Source organism: Mixophyes fleayi, chromosome 2 (genome assembly GCF_038048845.1).
Source record: "Mixophyes fleayi isolate aMixFle1 chromosome 2, aMixFle1.hap1, whole genome shotgun sequence".
NCBI lineage: Eukaryota > Metazoa > Chordata > Amphibia > Anura > Limnodynastidae > Mixophyes > Mixophyes fleayi.
Genome location: NC_134403.1, coordinates 13,009,218 through 13,030,629, shown reverse-complemented (window position 1 = coordinate 13,030,629; position 21,412 = coordinate 13,009,218). Strand labels below are relative to the sequence as shown.

Below are 21,412 nucleotides of genomic sequence, written 5' to 3'. Positions count from 1 at the left end.
ACCCATGTACAAACTCGCTTTGCACTGCCTCAGCTGTCCACCTTCCAGTGTGTACTCGGAAAGAGATTTCAGCACAGCCAGGAACCTTGCCAGCGATCGGCGTAGGAGGCTTCTTCCTCAAAATGTGAAAAAATGATGTTCATAAAAGTGAACTTCAAGTTTCACGAGGAAGGCCTTTCCCTCCAATTTACTCAAATTACATCAAAATACTGAGACTTCTCTAATGATGGATTTCAGCAGTGATGAATTAATAAAGTGTGAGGATGATGTACAAACTGATGAGGGTGATGATGAGGCTGAGGATAATAACAACAACATCTTGCCACAGTAGAGTTCATTAACAGCACTGTTACCTTAGGTGCCTTAAGCCCATTGTTACCTTGTTTTGTGGGAGCCCAAACAAACGAAGCGCTTCAGCCACAAGGAGTGGCACTTTTGTGGCTGAAGTGCTTGTTTTGTTAAAGTGTGCATGTCTTTTTTAAGATCCCACATAAGGGTGCACCACTTTCAATTACAACTACCGCTGTGTGCCAATGTTTCCTACATGTGCTATTTACTGTTGTGTGCTTAGCAAACATTTTAGACACCCATTGATAATGTAGATGACTCAGCACAACATTTTGACATCAGGGGGTAAATGTATCAATCTCCGGTTTCTTCAACTCGCGGGAGTTCGGGGAGATGACAGCTACAATTTAAAGTGGCGCTGCCTTGTAAAGGCAAGTTTCCCTTTACAAGGCAGCACCGCTATAAAGTTTAGCTGTCATCTTGCCGAACTCCCGCGAGTTGAAGAAACCGGAGATTGATACATTTACCCCCTGGTCTTGTCTACTGTAAAAGAATTGACCAGAATTAGTGACACCTCTGCTGTAACTCCACCTGATCCTACTATCAACTATCAACATCCAAAGAATGGTGGAGGATTATTTAAAAAAAAATTTGAACGGTATAGAGACAACAGTTTTATTAACAAAGAGCAACATTGCTTGCAGACGTAATGTAAGCATGGATGTCTAAATAGACGTGTATATGTATTACCTTCCACTTTGCTGCTGTTTCATCAAGTGTTTGCAATCTGCACTTTACATTAAAGGCACCTAACTATATTATAATTTTGTGGGAATTGGGGCTGACTCAAAGCTCAGTGATGAACTTGCATTTTGCTGGGAATTACAGTGGCTCTTTTTATTGCATTCTCTGGCACCCTGGATTGGTCTGGGTCTGATCAAAGAACGCATCACGGGGGGGTAGTGGGGGGGGGGGGGGTTAGTGCTCATTGCCATGTATTAGCTGTAGAGTTACCACAGTTATCCAAGAAACGGGTGGAGCGATGAAATGAACCATAAATGTTTTCATGATCCAAAGACAATTCCATCTTGCACCACTTTTCTGTTCTGCCACTGCTGTGTGCCAATGTTCCCTAGATGTGCTAGGAACTGCCGTGTGTTTGAGTCATTGCTCTGTCGCTTAGCATCCAGCCAGGACGCTGCAGTATTTGTCCGAAAGTGGATGAAAATTGTGACCTGTGAGGTGGTCAAAATTGACTACAAATGACTTGAAATTAGTGTTATTGAGGCTAATAATAATGTTGGAACAAGAAAAAGAGCAAAATTATGTGATTTTAGCATACTTTAAAAAAATTTCTAAAAAATACAGATCCAAAACCAAAACCAAAACCAAAACACATGAGGGCTGTTTTGCCAAAACCAAAACCAAAATTAAAACACAAAGCTAATCCAGATCCAAAACCAAAACCAGAACACGGGGGTCAGTGAACATCTCGAGTTTCACAGCAAAGCACTGCAGCTCAAATCCTCTATACATGCTGTCTGTTGTAAAATGACAGATGAGAACATGAGGGAGGGCTATGCATAGATGATATAGATCTAAAACTTTCAGATCCAATTTTGGTGTAAGGAACTGAATTCTAACTTGGCTTCACTCAGAACCCAAAATCTTGGATCTGTTGGATTTCTCAGAATCCGAACCTCTCATCTCTCATCTCTAACATATATTAAAAATCAGTTGATTATTTACAGGATTTAAAAGAAAAAATAATCTTGATGTAAAACAATACTTGTTTAATTAGGATGCAGAAGTGTAGGGGAGGAAGAGGATGGAAGGGGATGGTCTACAGGGGAACAAGAGTCGTGTCAAATAAAATGAATAAAGCTAAGAATTCTATTGAGGGCTAGGTAAGATCAAAAATAATCTTAATTGTTATTGGAACCAGGTTGTAGATAATATTATAAAGGAGGAGATTATGGAGTTTGTTCCTCTATGGAAAGTTAAGGGGGACCAGACTAGAATGAAAAGATCAGGTTTGTCATGTATGTGATTTTGTCCATGCATGCAACATGACAGACGTGATTTTTAAATAATGTTAAAGCAGAAGGAACTATTTTTACAATAAGTTGTTATGATTAATTTTGCTGCTATTAAGATGTGATTCATCAATTTAATAACATATTTGTTTAGCTTTAGTGGAGGGTAGGAGAGGAGAAAGTGTCTTTATTAATGGAAATTTAAAAAGTGATTTAAGTTGTTTATGTACTTCAACCCAAAAGTGGGCGATTATAGGAGAAGTCTACCATATATGGTAAAAACTTGACCTGTGGCCACAATTCCTCCAACAAGCTGGCTCCATTCTATGGAGTCTATCAATCTTAGGTACCATCGATAATGTCTTTTGCATGCTGTCTCCTTGACTGTGGTTGAAATGGAAGCTTGGGCTGTTCTATCTTTAATCAGTTTCCAATAATCCGCTTCAGGAGGAGGTCCAAGATCAGATTCCCATCCTAATCCAAGTCATCTATGGAAAACGGTTAATTTGTCAATGAGGATATTATAAATTGAGCAGATCATACTGTTTCGTAAAGGAGTTTGCAGACAAAATTATTGTATTCATAGGGAAATTTCTAATCTGTAAGAACTGAAAAAGTTTTGGATTCAATAAAATATATTTTTCTTGAATATTGTTTAAAGAAATGAAGAGTTCGTTTTCAGACAGATTGGTTGCACATTTGATTTCATCCAAGGTTCATAATGTCCATAGGTAATTTCAGCCGGGAATTCAGGATTGTCCCAAACATGTGTAATAGAATAAATGGGTGATGAAAGATTAAATTTAAGCAAGAGTACCATATTTTAATAGCAAATTTGTTGGTATGAAGTGAACTTAAATTGATGTGATTGCGTTATCCCAGAGAGATGAAAGAGAAGTGTCGGCTAAGAAATTAGTTTCTAAATCTACCCATGCTGTAGTATTTGGCAGGGTAAAAGTTTTAACAATCTGCATTAAGTGTGAGGTACAGTAATATATTTTAGCATCAGGAAAACCTCTTCCACCTGCTTTAATTGATTTTTTGAGAATCATTTAATTTATTTTTGGGGGCCTTATTTTCAAGAACTTTTTTTGAAAATTGAAAACAGAATATTGAACTGAGACATGAAAGTAGTATAATCATTTTGGTGTTAAGTTCATTTTAATGGCTATGATCCTGGCTAGCCATAGAATTATCAAAGGTTCCCACAATTAAATTTATTTTGCAATTTTTTTTAAAAGGAGGCACATTTTCTTGATATAAAGTAGCATATGATGAGGTGTAAGAGATGCACTAGTAATTTATTTTTCTAGTTTGCCATTTCAGATTAAATGATGAGGTCAAGTATAATTTATCTTGAGCAGGAATGTGAAGCATTAGAGCTTCTGACTGTGAAATTTAATTTATAGCCCAAGAATTTACTATAGTCTTCAATAAGTGTATAGAAGTTGGTGAGGGTTATTCTTTGTTGTATGAGGGTTAGGTAAGGTTCTTTCACAATCTCCCACCTCTTACAAATTGTGATGTTCTAATCATGGCCGCTAGTGGCTCACTCACCAAGGCGAAAATTAGGCAAGATAATTGGCAGCTTTGCCGAGTACCATAATGTATGTTTACTAATGTTGAGGGAGAACCGTTAATTAATAATCTAGCTGTGGGAGAGTTGTAAAATGCTTGCATAGCTGTTAAAAATAAAAAACCCATTAAGAGATTCAAGCATAAATTTCCAATAGACACTATCAAAGACTACTCGGTGTCAAGTACTAAAATGATCTCTAGAGGTTTTGTTTTGTTTATAATCTTGGTCAGATCAATTGCTCATTTAGTATTATATCCGGCCTGACAAGCAGGGAAAAACCCAAAATGATCATTAGTTATCAGTATGGGAAGCAATTAAAACCCTCATCATCGACCTCGATTTAGCTGCTCTGCCTCTTCTGACCACCTTCACCGCTCTAAACCCCAACCTTGACACTCCAAATTTACTCGGTTCCTTCAAAAATGTACACATACCACTGAACAACACTGGAAGAAATTTCTTTCCTTCACACACTTCCTTCATTTCAAGTTCATCCTCACATCCTACAGTTCCGTACTCTCCCTCACAAAACAATCCTTCTTCAAGTCTCTCATCTCTTCACAGTCCTCCAATCCCTGCTGAATTTTGCCCCTTTCAACACACTCCTTTGTCCCCTTACTACCATATTCAATATTTCTCCCATGCTGCCCCCCATCATTGAAACGTTCTCCCTCGTTCTATCAGACTATCCCCTACACTATATAGCTTCAAACGGACATTGAAATGCCATCTGTTTATAAAATCCTACCAGTATTCCACTTAACCATTTCACCATGTAGTATACCTAATCTTCTTTCATCCTCCATCTCTCCCACTGTTACTTCTTGCCCTCAGATCCCCTTACCTTGGCTCACGTCATGTGTCAACCCTTTGTCTGCCCCTTTCCTCATTATCACCTATTCCATTTAGATTGTAAGCTCTAGTGAGAAGGGTCCTTTACTGTTCTCATTACCTATAACTTTATCTCACCAGCTACACTGAGCACCTCTTCCTTGGGCTCTCTGCCCATTCATACCAATCCTCCATTGTCTTCACACCTCTTTCAGTGGCTCTAAACCTGTTAGTTGTGCCCATACTAATGGGCACAGGTTTCAGCCTGCACTGAATATACCCCCTGTACCCCAGTAAACTGTGTTGATAGTAGTAGTATAATTAATTTACTGCATTATACTGTTATATCATGTACCGTCTTGTTAGTCCTCTGTACTTCGCAGCGGACCACGTGTGGCACCCTGTAAATAAAAGTTAATAATAATAATAATAATAATAATAATTATAATAATAATTCAAGACGTTGGGCCTCACCTATCCACTCTTAGGCAGATTTTAACACAATTGTTACTCTCCCCAGGAGTGTTCATCCAACAAAAATCACTCCAAGAGCAAGACATATAATACTCCAAGAGCTCAAAAGTAATGTCAAAGGACCTGCAGGCCTTAATAGCACTAGGTAATGTCAGTGTTCATGAGTCCATCATTAGGCACACACTAAACAAGCATAGCGTGCATGGGAGTATAGCAAAGCGGTAGCCACTGCTCTTCAAGAACAATATTGTTGACTGTTGAAAGTTTGCTAAATGGGACTAGTTTTACAGGGTGATACTTAATCCAAAATTTCATTTTGTGAAGTGAGATTATTGAAAATAAATAAAAGAGCACTTAGAAAAGAACAGAACTGCACATCTAGTACACCTTGTAAATGAGGTCCAGGGGGGGCAAACTTCCATATGCCCACAGAAGTGGCCATTTTGTTCTGGAAATCTATGCACGTACCCACAAAAACTAGTGCATGTACATAAAAGTAGGGACATGATAACACAAAGACGAATTTTCACTGACTTTTTCACATTCGTAAATGTGCCTTAAAAGAAACACTGTGGGGTTGATCCATGAACCTGAAAAATGTGGGTACGAAGAAACCAAGTATCACTGCTTCATGAAGTATTATATACAATAACATGATGAAATTTACCATATGAGTTTACAATCTAAGAGGCATGAGAAACCCTTGATACTTAAATATATGTTGAGAAAGTGTGTGTGGCTACTGCAAGGCAGAACCACCAATATTAATGCAGCCATTGACCACGGCCATTTTTCTGAGGCTACTGGTGATTGCACAGACATACATCTCCTCATTTGTCTCAAAATATCTCCCAACTCGACTCCTCCGTTCTGCATAAGATCTGCGTCTCTCTTCCACCATCATTGCAACCTCCCATTCCCGGTTACAGGACTTTATTTGGCCTGCACCCACTTTGTGGAATTCCCTCCCTTGCACAGTAAGACTTTCCTCTAGTCTTCAAACCTTCAAACGTTCTCTGAAAACCCACCTCTTCAGGCAAGCTTATAATATTCCTCTACTACCCTCTTAATCTCCCTAGATTACCCTATTACCACCCTCTACACAGCTAACACAAGACAGCAACCCTCTGACCAACATTGCTGTGTGACTGATCACACAGCCCACTCAATACTTTTACCTTTGCATTCTAGCTGGTGCAGTGTGCAATATGATGTAGCACATGCCCTTGTGTTTCAAACTCCCATTGTCCCATAGATTGTAAGCTTGCGAGCAGGGTTCTCTTACCTCTCTGTCTGTATGTATTACCCAGTATTGTTTTATTAATGTTTGTTCCCAAATGTAAAGCGCTACGGAATTTGCTGGTGCTATATAAATAAATGTTGATGATGATGATGATGAGGTACTGTTAGAATGAGTAAAGTCAGTCGAAAGTGGAGACATGAGAGATGCCCTTCATTATTTGTGATGACAAACTCAGATTTGTTAGTATGGAAAGTGATGAAATCAGCAACAAACTATGATTTGAGTTTCTAAACTAAGTAACTAACTACACATTTATCATGAATGCATCAGCACAGAGGTCTAATGCAGCATGACACAGACTGATTGCTTTGAGAAGCGTAATAATCTGCTACAGACACACACACACACACACACACACACACAGGTACTGAGGTGTTAAGGGACATCACAAAGTGTGAGCGTCCTGCCACCTGAAAGAGAAAGGGTTAATGTTGCCAAGTACTGCTGGGAGTTGACTAGGAATAAATATGACCTGCGTACACATTAAGCATCTCTCATCCTGTTGTCACATACACAGTGAGACAAGGCCAACAGTGTGTGCCAGTGATTCCCGGGATAGAAATCAAACCTTACTGTGAGTATTAACACACTGAACTTTCACTAAGTGCCACATGTTTATTAGACCAGAACAAGTACAAACATAAAGGTAGAATAGCACAGAAAAATGATACATTTAACACATAAATAAAGTAAAACACATCTGACATAACAAAATAACAAACATACACAGAGTAAAAATAAATGTATATACATTAATAGACAGCATTCAGGTATAATTACCACTAATCGTATGTCCTAAACATAAAGATAAAGTTTAAAAAATATATATTTAATTTTTGATAAGTATAGCAGTTATTTAACTGTATTGTGAGCCTATATTTGGCTTTATTCCTGTTGCATGTTTACGTAAGGTAATGCAACACAATCAATTCAACGATGACTTTCATGGCAACACCAAAGGCCTCATTTAGATTTAGGAGCAAAAATTAAAAAAAGGATCAAATTGGTCTTGGTCAAACCATGATACAATACAGGGGTGCAAATGCATTTTTTTTTTTATTTCAATGCAGAGAAGTACTGACTGCTTTTACATGTAGAAAGAATGATGGGTAGCATGGTGGCTTAGTGGTTAGCACTTCTGCCTCACAGTTTGTATGTTCTCCCTGTGTTTGCGTGGGTTTCCTCCCACACTCTAAACACATAATAGTAGGCTAATTGGCTATTATCAAAATTGACCTTAGTCTCCCTCGGTTTGTGTGTGTTTGTTAAGGAATTCCACAGCGCCATACAGTTCTCTGTACGGCGCTGCGGAATTAGTGGCGCTATACAAATAGCTGATGATGTAACATTGGACAGCTTTATTTTTATATGTTAATTTACAGTTGAGCTGAGACACAATACCCTCCCAACTCTTAATCTGTCTGCCTATTTCAAATCCCCCCTTCCCCCGCCTCCAGAGCAACATGATTTTACCAAGGTACATATTAGATTATTTTTATCCTTTGCTCCTAATTCTAAATAAACTCTAAATAAAGTCCTCAATCACTAAAGCACTGACACATATCATCATCATCATCATCATCATCACCACACATTACACATTGCTGTACATTGAACATTGTACATCGAGGGGTCATTATACAAACAAACAATAATCAATAACATGAACAGAAGGTAAAATATTGACCTGAACATTTGAGCTTACAATCTAAGTGGTCTGAGAAACACTTGAAACATAAGTATATATGGGGAATGTGTCTGGCCGGACCACAAATTTTGAAGCAGCCATTGGCCAATGGCATTTTTGTTTGGCTACTGGTGGTGTGTTACTGTTACTGTCCTAAGCTAGGTACACACTACACGGTTTTCGTCCAATAATCGGCTCAATCAGCCGACATATGACCGCTCGTTCAAAAGTCGGGTCAGTGTGTGTAGAGACATGATGGTTGAAAGTCTGCCCAAATGGACGATTGTCGCCTCATTTGGTTGGCCATACCGTTTAATATTTTCGTTCCAATCTCGTTTCCGTTGTGTAGTGTGTATAAACTTCCGACCGATCCACAACAGTGAGTACGAAATTACAGTCATTGTTCACGATAACATAGCTGTAAAAAGTCGCTAAAGGGACATCTGCTCTTCCCTTTATTGTCCTAAACAAGGCTAGTGTGTATGCAGTCCATGGACCGAGCGATTGGACCATCGATCGCATGTAAAATCGCTCGGCATAAAAAGTTGGTGGAAATTTCTGTAGTGTGTACCTAGCTCTAGTCATGTAAAAATCTTAAGACAATCACTGCCAATCTTTCACCATTGTTCTCAACTGAGCTTCTTTCCTGTTCCAAAGGACATTGCGTTATTTGATTTTATAGACAAACTATAAATGACAGAACGATGTTGTGCCGATTCTGCAGTGTGTACGCCCTCACAACCAGAGTGTAAGCAGATATCCATAGAGTTTACAGAGCCACAATATTTTCAGCCGATGGTTATGACAGATGAAGAGCACAGATCTGAAGGTAAATCTTGCAAAACGTGTATAGTGTGTACACATACATGGGCATGCTGATCGGGACTTTCAGTCGTTGGTGAAAGATATCGCATTGGGAGAAATTTTATTTAGTATGTACCCAGCCATATTCTAAGACTACTGCTAAGTAACTCTGTTTTTTGTTGAACTAAAATAAAATAAACTTTGTCCAATACTCCATGCCAGTCTGGACCTCAGCCATCAAATTTTATTGTATTGCCACCAACCTGCATGGCCACTGCATTTCCTCCACAGACTATTATAGTGTTGTTTACAAAGAGAGGCCTTTGGATACTTACAACAATAATCAGTACAGCTCCCACATTGGCAGACCACCATTGCCATAGTCTGACTGCCAATAACTGACCTTAGGGAGGGTTCTTCTGTACAATCAGGAGAAACAGAGAATATTCCTTTCCGTTTCCATACAAATATTCTGCCCATAATTTTTGCAGGGAGAACCCGGGATTACCAGACATTGTAGTTGTGTAAAGACTGTGAGACCTGGAACTGCAGCAATCCCAAAACCTCCAGAGAATGTGCTGTTACTGGGGAAGTAAAAACTGCTTGTGGTCTGAATCTAGATTTAATCCAAGGTAATATTATTAACTCAAGTATTTTTATATGTGAACCCAGATTAAGTTTAGAGTCTATTGATGTTTACTAGTATAATTTAGTAATAACAATATAATATTTCTAGACATTTATTACTGCTAATAATCCCATTTATTAGAGAGCTGGAGAATATTCTCCCTAATACTGCTTAAACCAGCGGTTCCCAAAGAGTGCGCCGCGGCTCCCAGGGGTGCCGCGACCAGCCAGAGGAAAAAGAAAAAAAAATGGAAAAAAAAACTTACCAATCCACGCGGCGCTGGCACCCAGCGTCCTCCTCACTCCTGCAGCGCGCCTGACAATCAGTGACAAGCTGCGGATGAGAGGAGGATACTGGGTCCAGGCGCCGCGTGGATTGGCAAGTTTTTTTCTTTCTTTTTTTTTTCTTTTTCTTCTGGCTGGTCGCAGCCGCTGCTTTAACCCTTTCATGCACTATGAAGTTTTTTTTGTATCATATGTGATGTGCCGCACTGCAGAATAATGCTTAAAAATGTAGTATAGGTGCCCAGAATCCCTTCTCAAGACCAAACTTTAAATTCCAATATAAAGAGAAACCATTGGGCTGCCATTTCTGGCACTGAATGAACACTTGCATTGTCTGTGTTTTGCACCTCGCGCGGATTGGTAAGTTTTTTTTCTTTTTTCTTTTTTCTTTGGCTGGCCGCGGCCGGGGGGGGGGCAGTGTGGCGGAGGGGGGCAGAGTGGTGGCAGAGTGAGAGAGGAGCATAGAGAAAGGGCCAGAGACTGTCAGAGAGAGAGTGGCAGAGTGAGAGTGGGGCAGAGTGGCAGCAGAGTGAGAGACGGTGGCAGAGAGAGAGGGGCAGATGGGCAGAGGCAGAGTGAAAGGGGCAGAGTGAAAGTGGCAGAGAGAGTGGCGAAGTGAGAGGGAGGGAGGCAGCGTGAGAGTGGGCAGAGGGGCAGAGCGAGAGGGGGCAGCGTGAGAGAGGGCAGATGGGCAGAGTGAGAGGGGGCAGCGTGAGAGAGGGCAGAGGGGCAGAGTGAGAGGTGGCAGCGTTAGAGAGGGCAGAGGGGCAGAGTGTGAGGAGGCAGCGTGAGAGAGGGCAGCGCTGAGAGAGGGCAGAGTGAGAGGGCAGATGGGGCAGAGGGGCAGAGTGAGAGGAGGCAGCGTGAGAGAGGGCAGAGTGAGAGGAGGCAATGCGAGAGAGGGCAGAGTGAGAGGAGGCAGCTTGAGAGAGGGCAGAGGGGCAGAGTGAGAAGACAGCATGAGAGAGGGCAGAGTGGCAGCGTGAGAGAGGGCAGAGGGGCAGCGTGAGAGGGGGCAGCGTGACTGGATGCAGAGGGGGCAGAGTGTGTGGAGATGAAGGAGGTCACAGTGTGAGTTAGTTGTCAATTATTCTTTGACAGAAATATAATTGAAAAAAATATATAAAAATATTTTTTCCTTGGATCTATACGTATTATTTTTGCATACAACTAAATAAGTATTTCTGTCCTGACCTAAATACTTTATACGTTTTTTTGACCCAACTACTTCTAAAACAGGACTGCCCAGTAATTATTTTGGAGGGGTGCCTTGAAAAAATTATGGAGACTCTAAGGGTGCCGCGAACCGCAAAAGTTTGGGAACCACTGGCTTAAACCCTTTTTACCAAAAAAAGTCACTTACATAGACTTTGTGCATCAGGGCTTGAGAATAGAATGGGAACAATACCAATTACGTTAGAAATCGACCTAAACAATGAAATTCATATATATATATATATATATATATATATATATATATATATATATAAAATCGTTAAATGAGCAATTATTAAGACGATTATAACTGTTTCTACTATGCTGCCTTTTTGAGGTTATCTTTGGAAATCCAGATAATATATATATATATATTATCTAAATTTCCAAAGATATCCTCAAAAAGGCAGCATAGTAGAAACAGCTATAATCGTCTTAATAATTGCTCATTAACGATTTGCCCATAGTAGTGTATGTTCAACAAATGCCTAATGTCCATTTCAGGGGCTTCTCGAGCACCCTTTATAAGGGCTGCCAAAAGCCTGTTTTCAAATATGAATTTAGCGTGAAAAACCAAGTCATAACTCGGTACCCCAAAATTTGGACCTGTCGACCTACTGTCTACATTTCAATTTTCTACCTAATAAAACCATTAACAGTGATTATTGTCGACTTTCCAACTCTGTCTATATTATGGTGTTGACCATATAAATGTCACTCATGTCACTGTCGAACATATGTGTCACACCCTTTCCAAATGGTTGTGAAATTTTGGAAAGAGGTTTCCCTATAATTACAGTGCCAGAATCTGAAATGTCAGATTAATAAATCTCTATGGACTGAACCAACTGCTCCCGGGGAGCCCACACTGCAAAATGGGTTAAGCTTCGGTAAGCCAGGCTAGTTAATAGTCAGTCATTATTATTATTAGCTTATTAGTATTTATAAAGCACCACAATAGGTCCACAGCGATGTAGAGGACATATACAGTAGTACACAATAAACAGACAGCAATGATCCACAACACATTACATAATAAATACCTCATACATAATGCATGAAAAAAAATATAGTACAAAGACCAGACATTCTAATTAAATAAAACATACACAGATTACATTGTAATGTAGATCAGATTATTTACAAGTTAGTGAGTGCCAGACATCCAATCAGGAGCGATATCTGGCACAATTCAGCCAATCCCAGAGTTCTATCCCTTAGGGGAGAAAAGAGTGAATTGTATCTGCTGTGAGAAAAGTAAGAAGTAATTTATAAGTGATATTTGGAATAGCCAAGTGTTTTTTCTGTAAAGGGACAAGAGTCTTTATTTCAGTGGCACATGTCTATATATTGATTAATTTTATTTGATACTCAATTTGTAGCTTTGTTTGAGACAATGGTCTAATTTGGTGACTCCTACAATAATTTTCTGATCTAATTTTATCCAACCAAAAGACTGGATTAATAAACAATAATTATTTTGTTATTCACAATATATATTCACAGTTAACATAATGATTTCTGAAATGATGGTCAGTTGCAGTACATTTAGATAATGGTAGTTTGGAGAAATGTTCCTGACTTATGTTTTTTTTTTTTTTACTGTATTTTAGTTAAGACCCCAACAAAAAAAGTTCTGTCAATCAACAATGAATTCATCGGTTTTCCTCAGCAATTTGACCCAAAGTTCTATTACCAGCAGCAAAACGACTGAGATCATGAGAATATTTTTTGAAGTCTTGACAATAATTTTTTTCATCCTCTTCCTCTACTTCATCTCGCTCATACTGCGTGTTTTCTTCACTACTCCTCATGTCCGCGACAACGCTCGATACGTCCTCTTCGCTCACATGCTGATTAATGACACATTATATCTTACTGCAGGGCTTATTCTCTTACTGGCTTCCCTCTCCTTGGTATACCTACCAGTGCCCATTTGTTACATAATTGTCACTCTGGCATCAGTTACATTTAGGATCACACCATACAATTTGGCGGCCATGGCTCTGGAACGCTATGCAGCCATTTGTTTCCCACTGCGACATGTAACACTTTGTACGTCACAGAGATCTAAGTATGTTATTGCTGTCATATGGTTAATTGGCCTAATACCAAACACAATTGATTTCATTATACTAAGCACATTGGGTGAGAAGTCATTTTTTTCTCTTAACGTCAAATGTTCCGAGGAGAGCTTAACAGTGTCGCTTTATCAAAAAAACATAAGATTCATCACTCTCATCATTAGTCTAAATCTAGTGGGGCTCATAATTGTGCTCACGTATGTTAGAGTAATGTATATTGCCAAGACCTTGAGTTTAGACAGCAGTTCTGCCTCCAAGGCTGTTAAAACTGTCATGCTCCACGCGTTTCAGTTTGTGTTGTGCATGATGTCTTTAACCTCCACATTTACAGATACATACCTCAGAGAATATATTCCCTTCTTAATAATAATTAACTTTATTTGTCTTACATGTCTGCCCAGGTACCTGAGTCCTTTAGTTTACGGACTGAGAGACAGTGTGTTTAGTAAATTTATAAGACAGTTTTACTTAGCAAAACTTTAAGGATTAAATGTTTAATGGCACTCTGTTGACGTCTCGTGAAATTTATTTTTAGAGTTTACATGATACAAAAAGCACAGTACAAACCATTCACCCCATAGTAAATAAATATTTTCCTTCTCTTTAGTTGCCTTCAACTATTTTTGAAAATACTATTATTAGAGACAACTGCAACAGTTTAAAGTTTTAAAGTAGCAGTGTAGAGAAAGATAACTTGAGTAAGAGAGAAACACAGAGGCGGATGGGGAAAAGAAACTCGTCGTCCAGATAGGGTGTGCCCCACAATAGATATTGTACAGGACCTCGCATTTGCAAAGTGTCCTGGCAGAAATTGCTCCCAGGAAAGAACTACTAGGTCAGGGTAGTGATCAGAGTCCCATTGCAATTGACAAAGGAGAATAGGTCATGAGGGAAAAAGCTGAAGTTGATGGGTTGGAGAACATGGAATCATGAGAACAAAGCCAAAGTCAATAAACAGGCAAATGAAACAAGACTCTTGAGGTACCAGCAATGAAATAAAATTCCATCTTTGCTCGTTTCATGATTGGTAGGATTGAGGGCTTTACAAAGGCTGCTGGTGAGGTTTCTTAGTAATAGCAGACTTTACCTTTAGCAATGTGCTGACTGCAGTAAGTGAAAAAGAATGTGCAGTTGTCAGTGTTGCCTGTGCATTGCCACCTGTTGTATGTAACTGGTATTGCAGCAGATCCTTACATATCAAAGTTATCAGTGTTAACAGTGCGCTGCTTCCTGTCATTTGAAGGTTGTATTGCTGTAGATTCTGAGAGAAGGAAGTCAAGACTGTCAGGTACAACTCTTCAAAACTGTTAGTCCCACAACCAGGAGAATACCAATCAATAACCTCATCCTTTTCATTCTGAAATTGTCAAGACAGAAAAGTGATACCACCAACTAACAAACGTCCAGAAAAATGATGTGTCACCACACACAAGTCCTGGCCAGGGGAATCATTTCAGGGCATTCCTGCATATAGAGAATTTAGTGTAGTGTGTATCCTTTCTGCCTTACAGCACTGGGGTCATGAGTTCAATTCCCACCCATGGCCTTATCTGTGAGGAGTTTGTATGTTCTCCCCATGTTTGCGTGGGTTTCCTCCGGGTGCTCCGGTTTCCTTCCACACTCCAAAAACATGCTGGTAGGTTAATTGGCTGCTAACAAATTGACCCTAGTCTCTGTGTGTGTGTCTGTCTGTGTGTGTGTGTGTGTTAGAATTTAGACTGTAAGCCCCAATGGGGCAGGGACTGATGTGAGTGAGTTCTCTGTACAGCGCTGCGGAATCAGTGGCGCTATATAAATAAATGGTGATGATGATGATGATCAATGAATGAAAGATTAAGCAGAAACTGACGCATGACAAAATGTTCAAAAACTTTATTATGGAGGAACAATGCCCCTTCCAGGGCTGTGTAACCACAGGAATCAGTTCTTCTCTAGAGATAAAAATATTTCAACTGAATTAAAGTAAATATGAAAATGTATTAGTTGATAGAAGTTTATTACCAAAAATTGAAAGAGGACATGCTGCTCTAGAGATATCAAGTAACTCTTTGTAATATTGAATGCAGAAGTTTAACATAACTGTGTCCCATTTCTTTAGGGTCTTACCTCCCTCTGTGTCGGGGTTAGGCAACACTTTCTCTCTGTAGATAGAAGCGGAACAAATATCTGAAGGTGAATGACAAAGAAGCCCAATTAGGACATAGCATTACAGCAGTTATCATTGCTGCCTTACAGTGCTGTTTTTTTTTTCCATCTAGGACACTATGTGCAGAGCCTAAATTATGAACTCGGCTCAAGCTGCCCTGGGGGTAAACATATCAAGCTGAGAGTTTTCTGGCAAGTGTGAAAAGTGGAAATGTTGCCTATAGCAACTAATCAGATTCTACCTGTCATTTTGTAGGAGGTACTAAATAAATGAAAGCTCGAATCTGATTGGTTGCTATAGGCAACATCCCCACTTTTTCAAACCCGCAGCTTAGTAAATCTAGCCCCAAGTCATGATTCAGTTATGCGGGTCAATTTCAGATCTCAATACAAGACAAAACGTAATTTCTGGGAAAATATCTTATCTATATATAACATTTTGTTTTTTAAACTGGAGAATAGAGATTTTAAAAATGCTAAACAGATTCCATAGTGCATTATCCAAGAAGAAAATTTTATTCAGAAAACAAACAGATTAACACGAACCAGAGGTAATAGCAAATAAAATCATATCAAGATCACGCATCAGCTGACTCCTACTTCTCCGATGAACATATTCAGATAGGAGCAGCTCTCACAGACAATGATCCACATCCAATCCCTCCACGCGTTTTTGCCTGAAGCGACTTTGTCAGGAGAGGTGGATCCAGAATAAAGCAAATGACTTCTTATAGAACAACATGATTTTACTAACGAGTGAACTTCAGGTGTCATTCATTACATCAGTCTCGTGACAATCCATCAATTTTGTATATATATATATATATATATATATATAGACTCATGCACAAATCTCACACATATAATTTACCTAAAAATAGGACATATTAAAAGTAAATTTGTAACATATTAAAAACAAAAATAGGTGACAACATTAGACCAATTCTTTTCCCCTTCATCAACGCCTATTAACCCTCATAGTTCATTTCATCCTCTTTCATTACATGAACCCAGATTTTATGTCTACTCTAAAACCTGTCAAAGATATTACTTCTTCTTATTTAATAAATTACTTTTTATTTTTTATAATAAATTCTTCTTATTTATTAAATTACTTTTTTTTTCTTGCATTTAAATTCTTACCGTTATTTAACATAAGTGTTTTCTTTAAACATTATACACTAACAAATCATTTGCAGCACTACCTATGCTATAATATTCGTATCACTGGCTGCATCCACAGGTGCACGTATTCATTTATATAGATAATTCCAGTCCGACTTTTGGTCAGTTTATGCATCTAAGGAAGGGAGGTCCAAGTAGAAGTAATTCAACCAGAAAGTGAACAGAGGTAATCATGTCTCTGTCCTTTTATCATATCAGTAACTGGTTTCTATTGACAAATCATTATTAAAATCCTCTCTTTATAAAATGCAGACGTCGAAACTACATTCCTTTTTGGCAACCCATTCATATCATCTGACTCTACTACAAAGGGTGATTGTATCAATCGTTGTTTATTTTTAACAAAGCCGACTGACTATAGTGCTATGTTTCATAACCCGGCATACAAAGTTTAATCAACCCGTAGACCCTGGCCACGGATGTTCCTTCTACAGTTGGTGACATTACAGCATTCCCCCCCCCATTTATCTGTACTTGGAGGTGGCAAAAGTCAACCTACACAGTTATTTCAGATAGACCTCTTCTTGGTGCACTCCATACGGGAACGGCAAATGTTACAGAGTGACAATCGCTCTCATGATTTATTGAAAATACAATGTGTTTGTAGTTGGTCTACACAGTTCAGTTGTTTCAGAATCACTTATCCTCCATGCCAGAGACGGAACTAGTGAGCTGTGGGCCCCGGTGCAGGCAGGCGGGGAGGAGGGAACTGGGGCCCCCGACCCTCTGCACCTGCCATGCAGTGGGCCCCATTATCTCCATGGGCCCGGCGCGCGGTACCTGCCGCACCATTGGTAGTTCTGCCACTACTCCATGCAGTCAGTAAATCTGTTTTTCTTAAAACTGGTGTTAATGGAGTCAGTTTGAAAGCGAATACCCAGAATTCTCAGACACGTTTCCTACGCTCACCCTGATTCATCAGTGGGATTGTGGGTTCTCTAATTGTACGGCAGTGTTTATCACTTGTCTTGAACCCTGACAAAGAGCAGGGGGGGCATCAGTAGCATAATTATGTATACTAGATGGGCAGGTCAGCATTGTAAGGAGCATCAATAGCATACTAATTGCACAACTCACTAAAATTTCTCATATATTTTTCTACACAGGTTAAAATATCTTGTAATTAACAGTCAAGATATTGTAAATGCAACCATAACTACTTCAAAGGCCTTAACATTGTGCCACTCACTTTGAGGCACACTTAGATGTATAGAAGCATCAGATACCATAAAAGATCCCAAATTTCAGCAATCCCTGAGCCATTGTAAACTCATTTATACAAATCCAAAAAAAATCATCCTAGAGAGCTTGAGAAATCATCAACTAAAGCTCATAAATGTATTCTACCAGTTCCCCGATTCAAGTAAGGGTAACGGGCCCCCTATTTGCAATGCCTTGGGGCAGGATTGTGTAAAAAGGAATTATTTTAAGAGTCTATGTATTAAAAATTACACCACTTAAATGTACCATGCTGAGTCTGCTCTGGAAGCCCAGACGACCCCCCCCCCCTCTAGTATGAACTGCTTTTACTAGTTGCCAGGAGGCTAGCACTGCCGCTGAAAGGAGGAAGTGCGTTAAGGGATTCTGCAAATCCGGAGATTTTCAGCAGAATCCCATACAAAATGACAAGTAACGCCATCCTGATATGACGTTACCTTGTTGCGAAAAAGTAAGCTTTCCGAAACTTTATATGTTGCAGAATTTCACAGTCCTCATATTAATCTACTGCGATAAGAAACATTAAATAGGTTACATCAGGGGAAATCTTTGATTTCTCCTGCCATAAGCCTTACAAACATGTTGCAATATTTTGTCATATTTTTTTAAATGGTGACATAAAGTAGGTATCATGGGTACTAGCAAAAACAATTACATTTTGATTGATATTGAATTATTTTTATAAATGGTCTCTCGATTTGTAACTGGTGTCTGATTAGGACTACAGGAATTAGAGATGTATGCAAACCCCTGTGGTTTGGTTTCGGTTTCGGTTCTAAAACCCCTTCATGTTTTAGTTTTGGATTTGCCCAAATATCATGCTGGTTTCTGTGAAATCAATGGGACCCCACGTATTTTTTCCCTCGATTTTGCGGAAAACAGCACTAGCCTGGAAGGATGGAGCCCACATTTTTTTTGTTAAATCTATTTGTAACACTTTATAGAGCCAGGTTGTAATACCAACTGACAGGCCATCCAGGACATCATGTCACGGAGCCTGAGTTTGGAATAGGCCTCGATTTCCCACTCTAGATAGACTTACCCCCATAGAGGTGCGGTGTCTAACGGTAGAGAGGTATTCAGCAGGGATCCCAGCAAGGGAATATGGAGTTAACTGCTCTCTGGCCGCAGGTCACGGTCCTCTAAGGGGGATTAGAGCAGGGTAAGATGGAACCGGGGAGTGGAGCAGGATTGCTGGATGACAAATGCAGAGGTTCAGGTGAATGGCAGTAAACCGAAGTGTTGAGGACTTTAAAAAGCAAATAGCTTGAGGACTTGACTGATGAGGAGGCACAAGGTTCTTGTAATAATACCTCAGGTCTTGATCGTGGAACATGTAACACAGGATACCGATGTGCAGACAGGAGCCAGAGAGAACATCATCCTAACAGGTAAGGAGACCTGAAGATCTGGCAACTTAGTATTAGTAAGTTTGAAAAGATCAGATGTGCGCTTGCTCAGTTCCCAGCAAGTGAATGCAGGAAATGGGAACCAAGGGAAACAGGTAAGAACAGTGACCAAAATGCAGTTTAGCTGGTGCAATGTGTGACACCCCCCCCCTTTAACGTAGGCTGTAGTATCAGCCCTTTCCGTGCATTATTGCACTGAAAAAGGCTATTTTACTGGCCGATTGTGAGCATGCACAGTGATTTTGCAGCTGATACGCTCAAAACTGGAAGATATGTGCCCTAATGAGTAAGGCCCTTTGTGTCTGAATTTCTCCACCATTTGGTTGAATGATATTAAGAATCTCAAGAAATTGTTCAAGAACTACAAATTCTTTTCTGACAAGAAACAATGTGTTGTTCCTGCTCTAAAAAAGCGGGTCAAAGACTGGTTTTCAACTAGAAACATTTGATTGACAGTTCCGTATATAAAATTTGCATCCAAGTACATTGGACTCTTCAAAATTCTCCAATTAATCAACCAGTGGCATTCAAGTTGAAATTACCACCTTTACTTTGCATCTCCAATACCTTTCATATCTTTTTATTGAAACCACTCAGTTTTTATTCTTCGACGTCTACTCCATCTGTAATCAGCACTCAACAAAGAGATGTAAAGTAAAACAGATCATTGATTCCAGAAGTTCCAGAGGAAGGTCCAGTTCATGGTGGATTGAAAGGTTTTTGACTCTGACGAATGATCCTGGGCTGACTCCTCTGATGTTCATGCCCTTACTCTTCTGAAGGAATTTCATGTTAAATTTCCCAGTAAACCCTTTGTACGGTGTTCAGTGCCCACCATTAAGCAGGGGATACGGTCACGCACCAGACCCTCTGGCTCATTTACCGGGGTTTGGCTCATAGACCTGGTCTCCTCCGTTGGGCCTCCTCCTCCCTCTGATAAGTCCACCTGCGTCTGATGGCAGCCGCCATCATGAATTTGGGTCTGCACATGTGCAGACTAATCTTCTATAATTTTCTCTATTCAGCCTTTGGTTTATTACTTGGCACCCCCCTTATTCTCCAAACTATTTAAGGCAACTGTTTTAGTAAACTGGTGCCAGATCTTAAAGTCCTATAGTCTGCTAAGCTGCTGGAATATTCGGCTCCTCTGAACCCTAGTATCCTGTATCTGTAACGGTCCGGAAGTCTGAATAGGGGTCTAGTGGCAAGAAGGAAGCCAGGCCACACTGAGATAATATTTTAAGAATGGTCAATGGCAGTGGGGTTTGGTACACAGTCAAGCAATAAGGCAAAAGAGTTCTGTAAAAGGTGTAGGTTAAGTAAAATCCGAGGTCTGTACACAGTCAAGCAATAAGGCAAAGTGTTCAGGTAGAGGTGTAGTTTAAGGACAATCCGAGGTCAGTACACATATAGTGGATGACTGGAGGCAGAAAAACAACAACAACAAGAGGAACTAGACTACTGGCAGGAGCACAATAATCTGGCAAGGAGATAGGATCAGGCAAGGCTTTTATAGGACGTCAGAGTGGTGGAGCTAGGGCATGCTGGAACATCAGGAGAATAGGTCATATGAGCTAGAACACAGAGTGAAGAATGAAGCTGTCCAGCAACCAGAATAGCTCAGTCAGCAGAGCAGCAGTCTACAGAACCAGGAGCTCTGGGTTCAAATCCTGACAGTATCTGAGCCTATTTGTCAAGTCCTGGCATCCATTGTTATTTGCTTCTCACCGAATTCTATATCTGTGACTGTTTGTATCCTATCCAAGTCTAATAATCAGTTACTGGTATCCAGTACACATGTTTCTCAGCTAATCCTCTTGTTGAGTATTCATTCCGATACAGCAAATCCTGTGTTTGCTTCTTAGCTTCTCCTGGTAACTTGCTATGCAGTATACATTCCCATTCTGATCACTCCTTGTCAGCTATATCATCTCTTCTCAGTCTCGCCTGATATCCATCCAGAGGACCATGATCTGTGGGGGCTCCTGGCAAAAACCTTGATTTCATTAGATTCTCTGGTGGGTGGAGTCAAACCAAGCAACTGCAAAGAGTCCAAGTCATCCCTGTGAATTCCTTGACACTGTGGTAATAACCTCATCTTGTGCTGTGATATTTTACATGAAGTGCATTTCTTTGGGAAAGTAGTCACTATTGGTCGCTTCACAGGAGAGGTGGACCCATGCGATTACCCTCATTACCTTCATGCACTTTAGCAGTCATTGACTCTGCTCTGTGATTTTAC

The 21,412-nt window shown here is 39.9% G+C and overlaps 1 protein-coding gene across 2 annotated transcripts; it reads left to right on the top strand.

Moving 5' to 3' along the window:
- Positions 1-7,025: 7,025 nt before the first annotated feature.
- LOC142140035 (odorant receptor 131-2-like) lies at positions 7,026-13,783 on the top strand. 2 transcript variants are annotated; one of them, XM_075197896.1, is made up of 3 exons: positions 7,026-7,085; positions 9,494-9,634; positions 12,743-13,783. In XM_075197896.1, the coding sequence occupies exon 3, from the start codon at positions 12,779-12,781 to the stop codon at positions 13,694-13,696; it is 918 nt and encodes a 305-aa protein (XP_075053997.1). In that variant the 5' UTR covers positions 7,026-7,085; positions 9,494-9,634; positions 12,743-12,778; the 3' UTR covers positions 13,697-13,783. The 2 variants fall into 2 exon arrangements, with proteins under 2 accessions (XP_075053997.1, XP_075053998.1); XM_075197897.1 differs by lacking the exon at positions 7,026-7,085 and adding an exon at positions 8,546-9,027.
- The last annotated feature ends 7,629 nt before the right edge of the window (positions 13,784-21,412 follow it).

Excerpts from the sequence above, each read along its gene's own strand:
- LOC142140035 (XM_075197896.1), top strand. The coding sequence starts at position 12,779 with ATGAATTCATCGGTTTTCCTCAGCAATTTGACCCAAAGTTCTATTACC.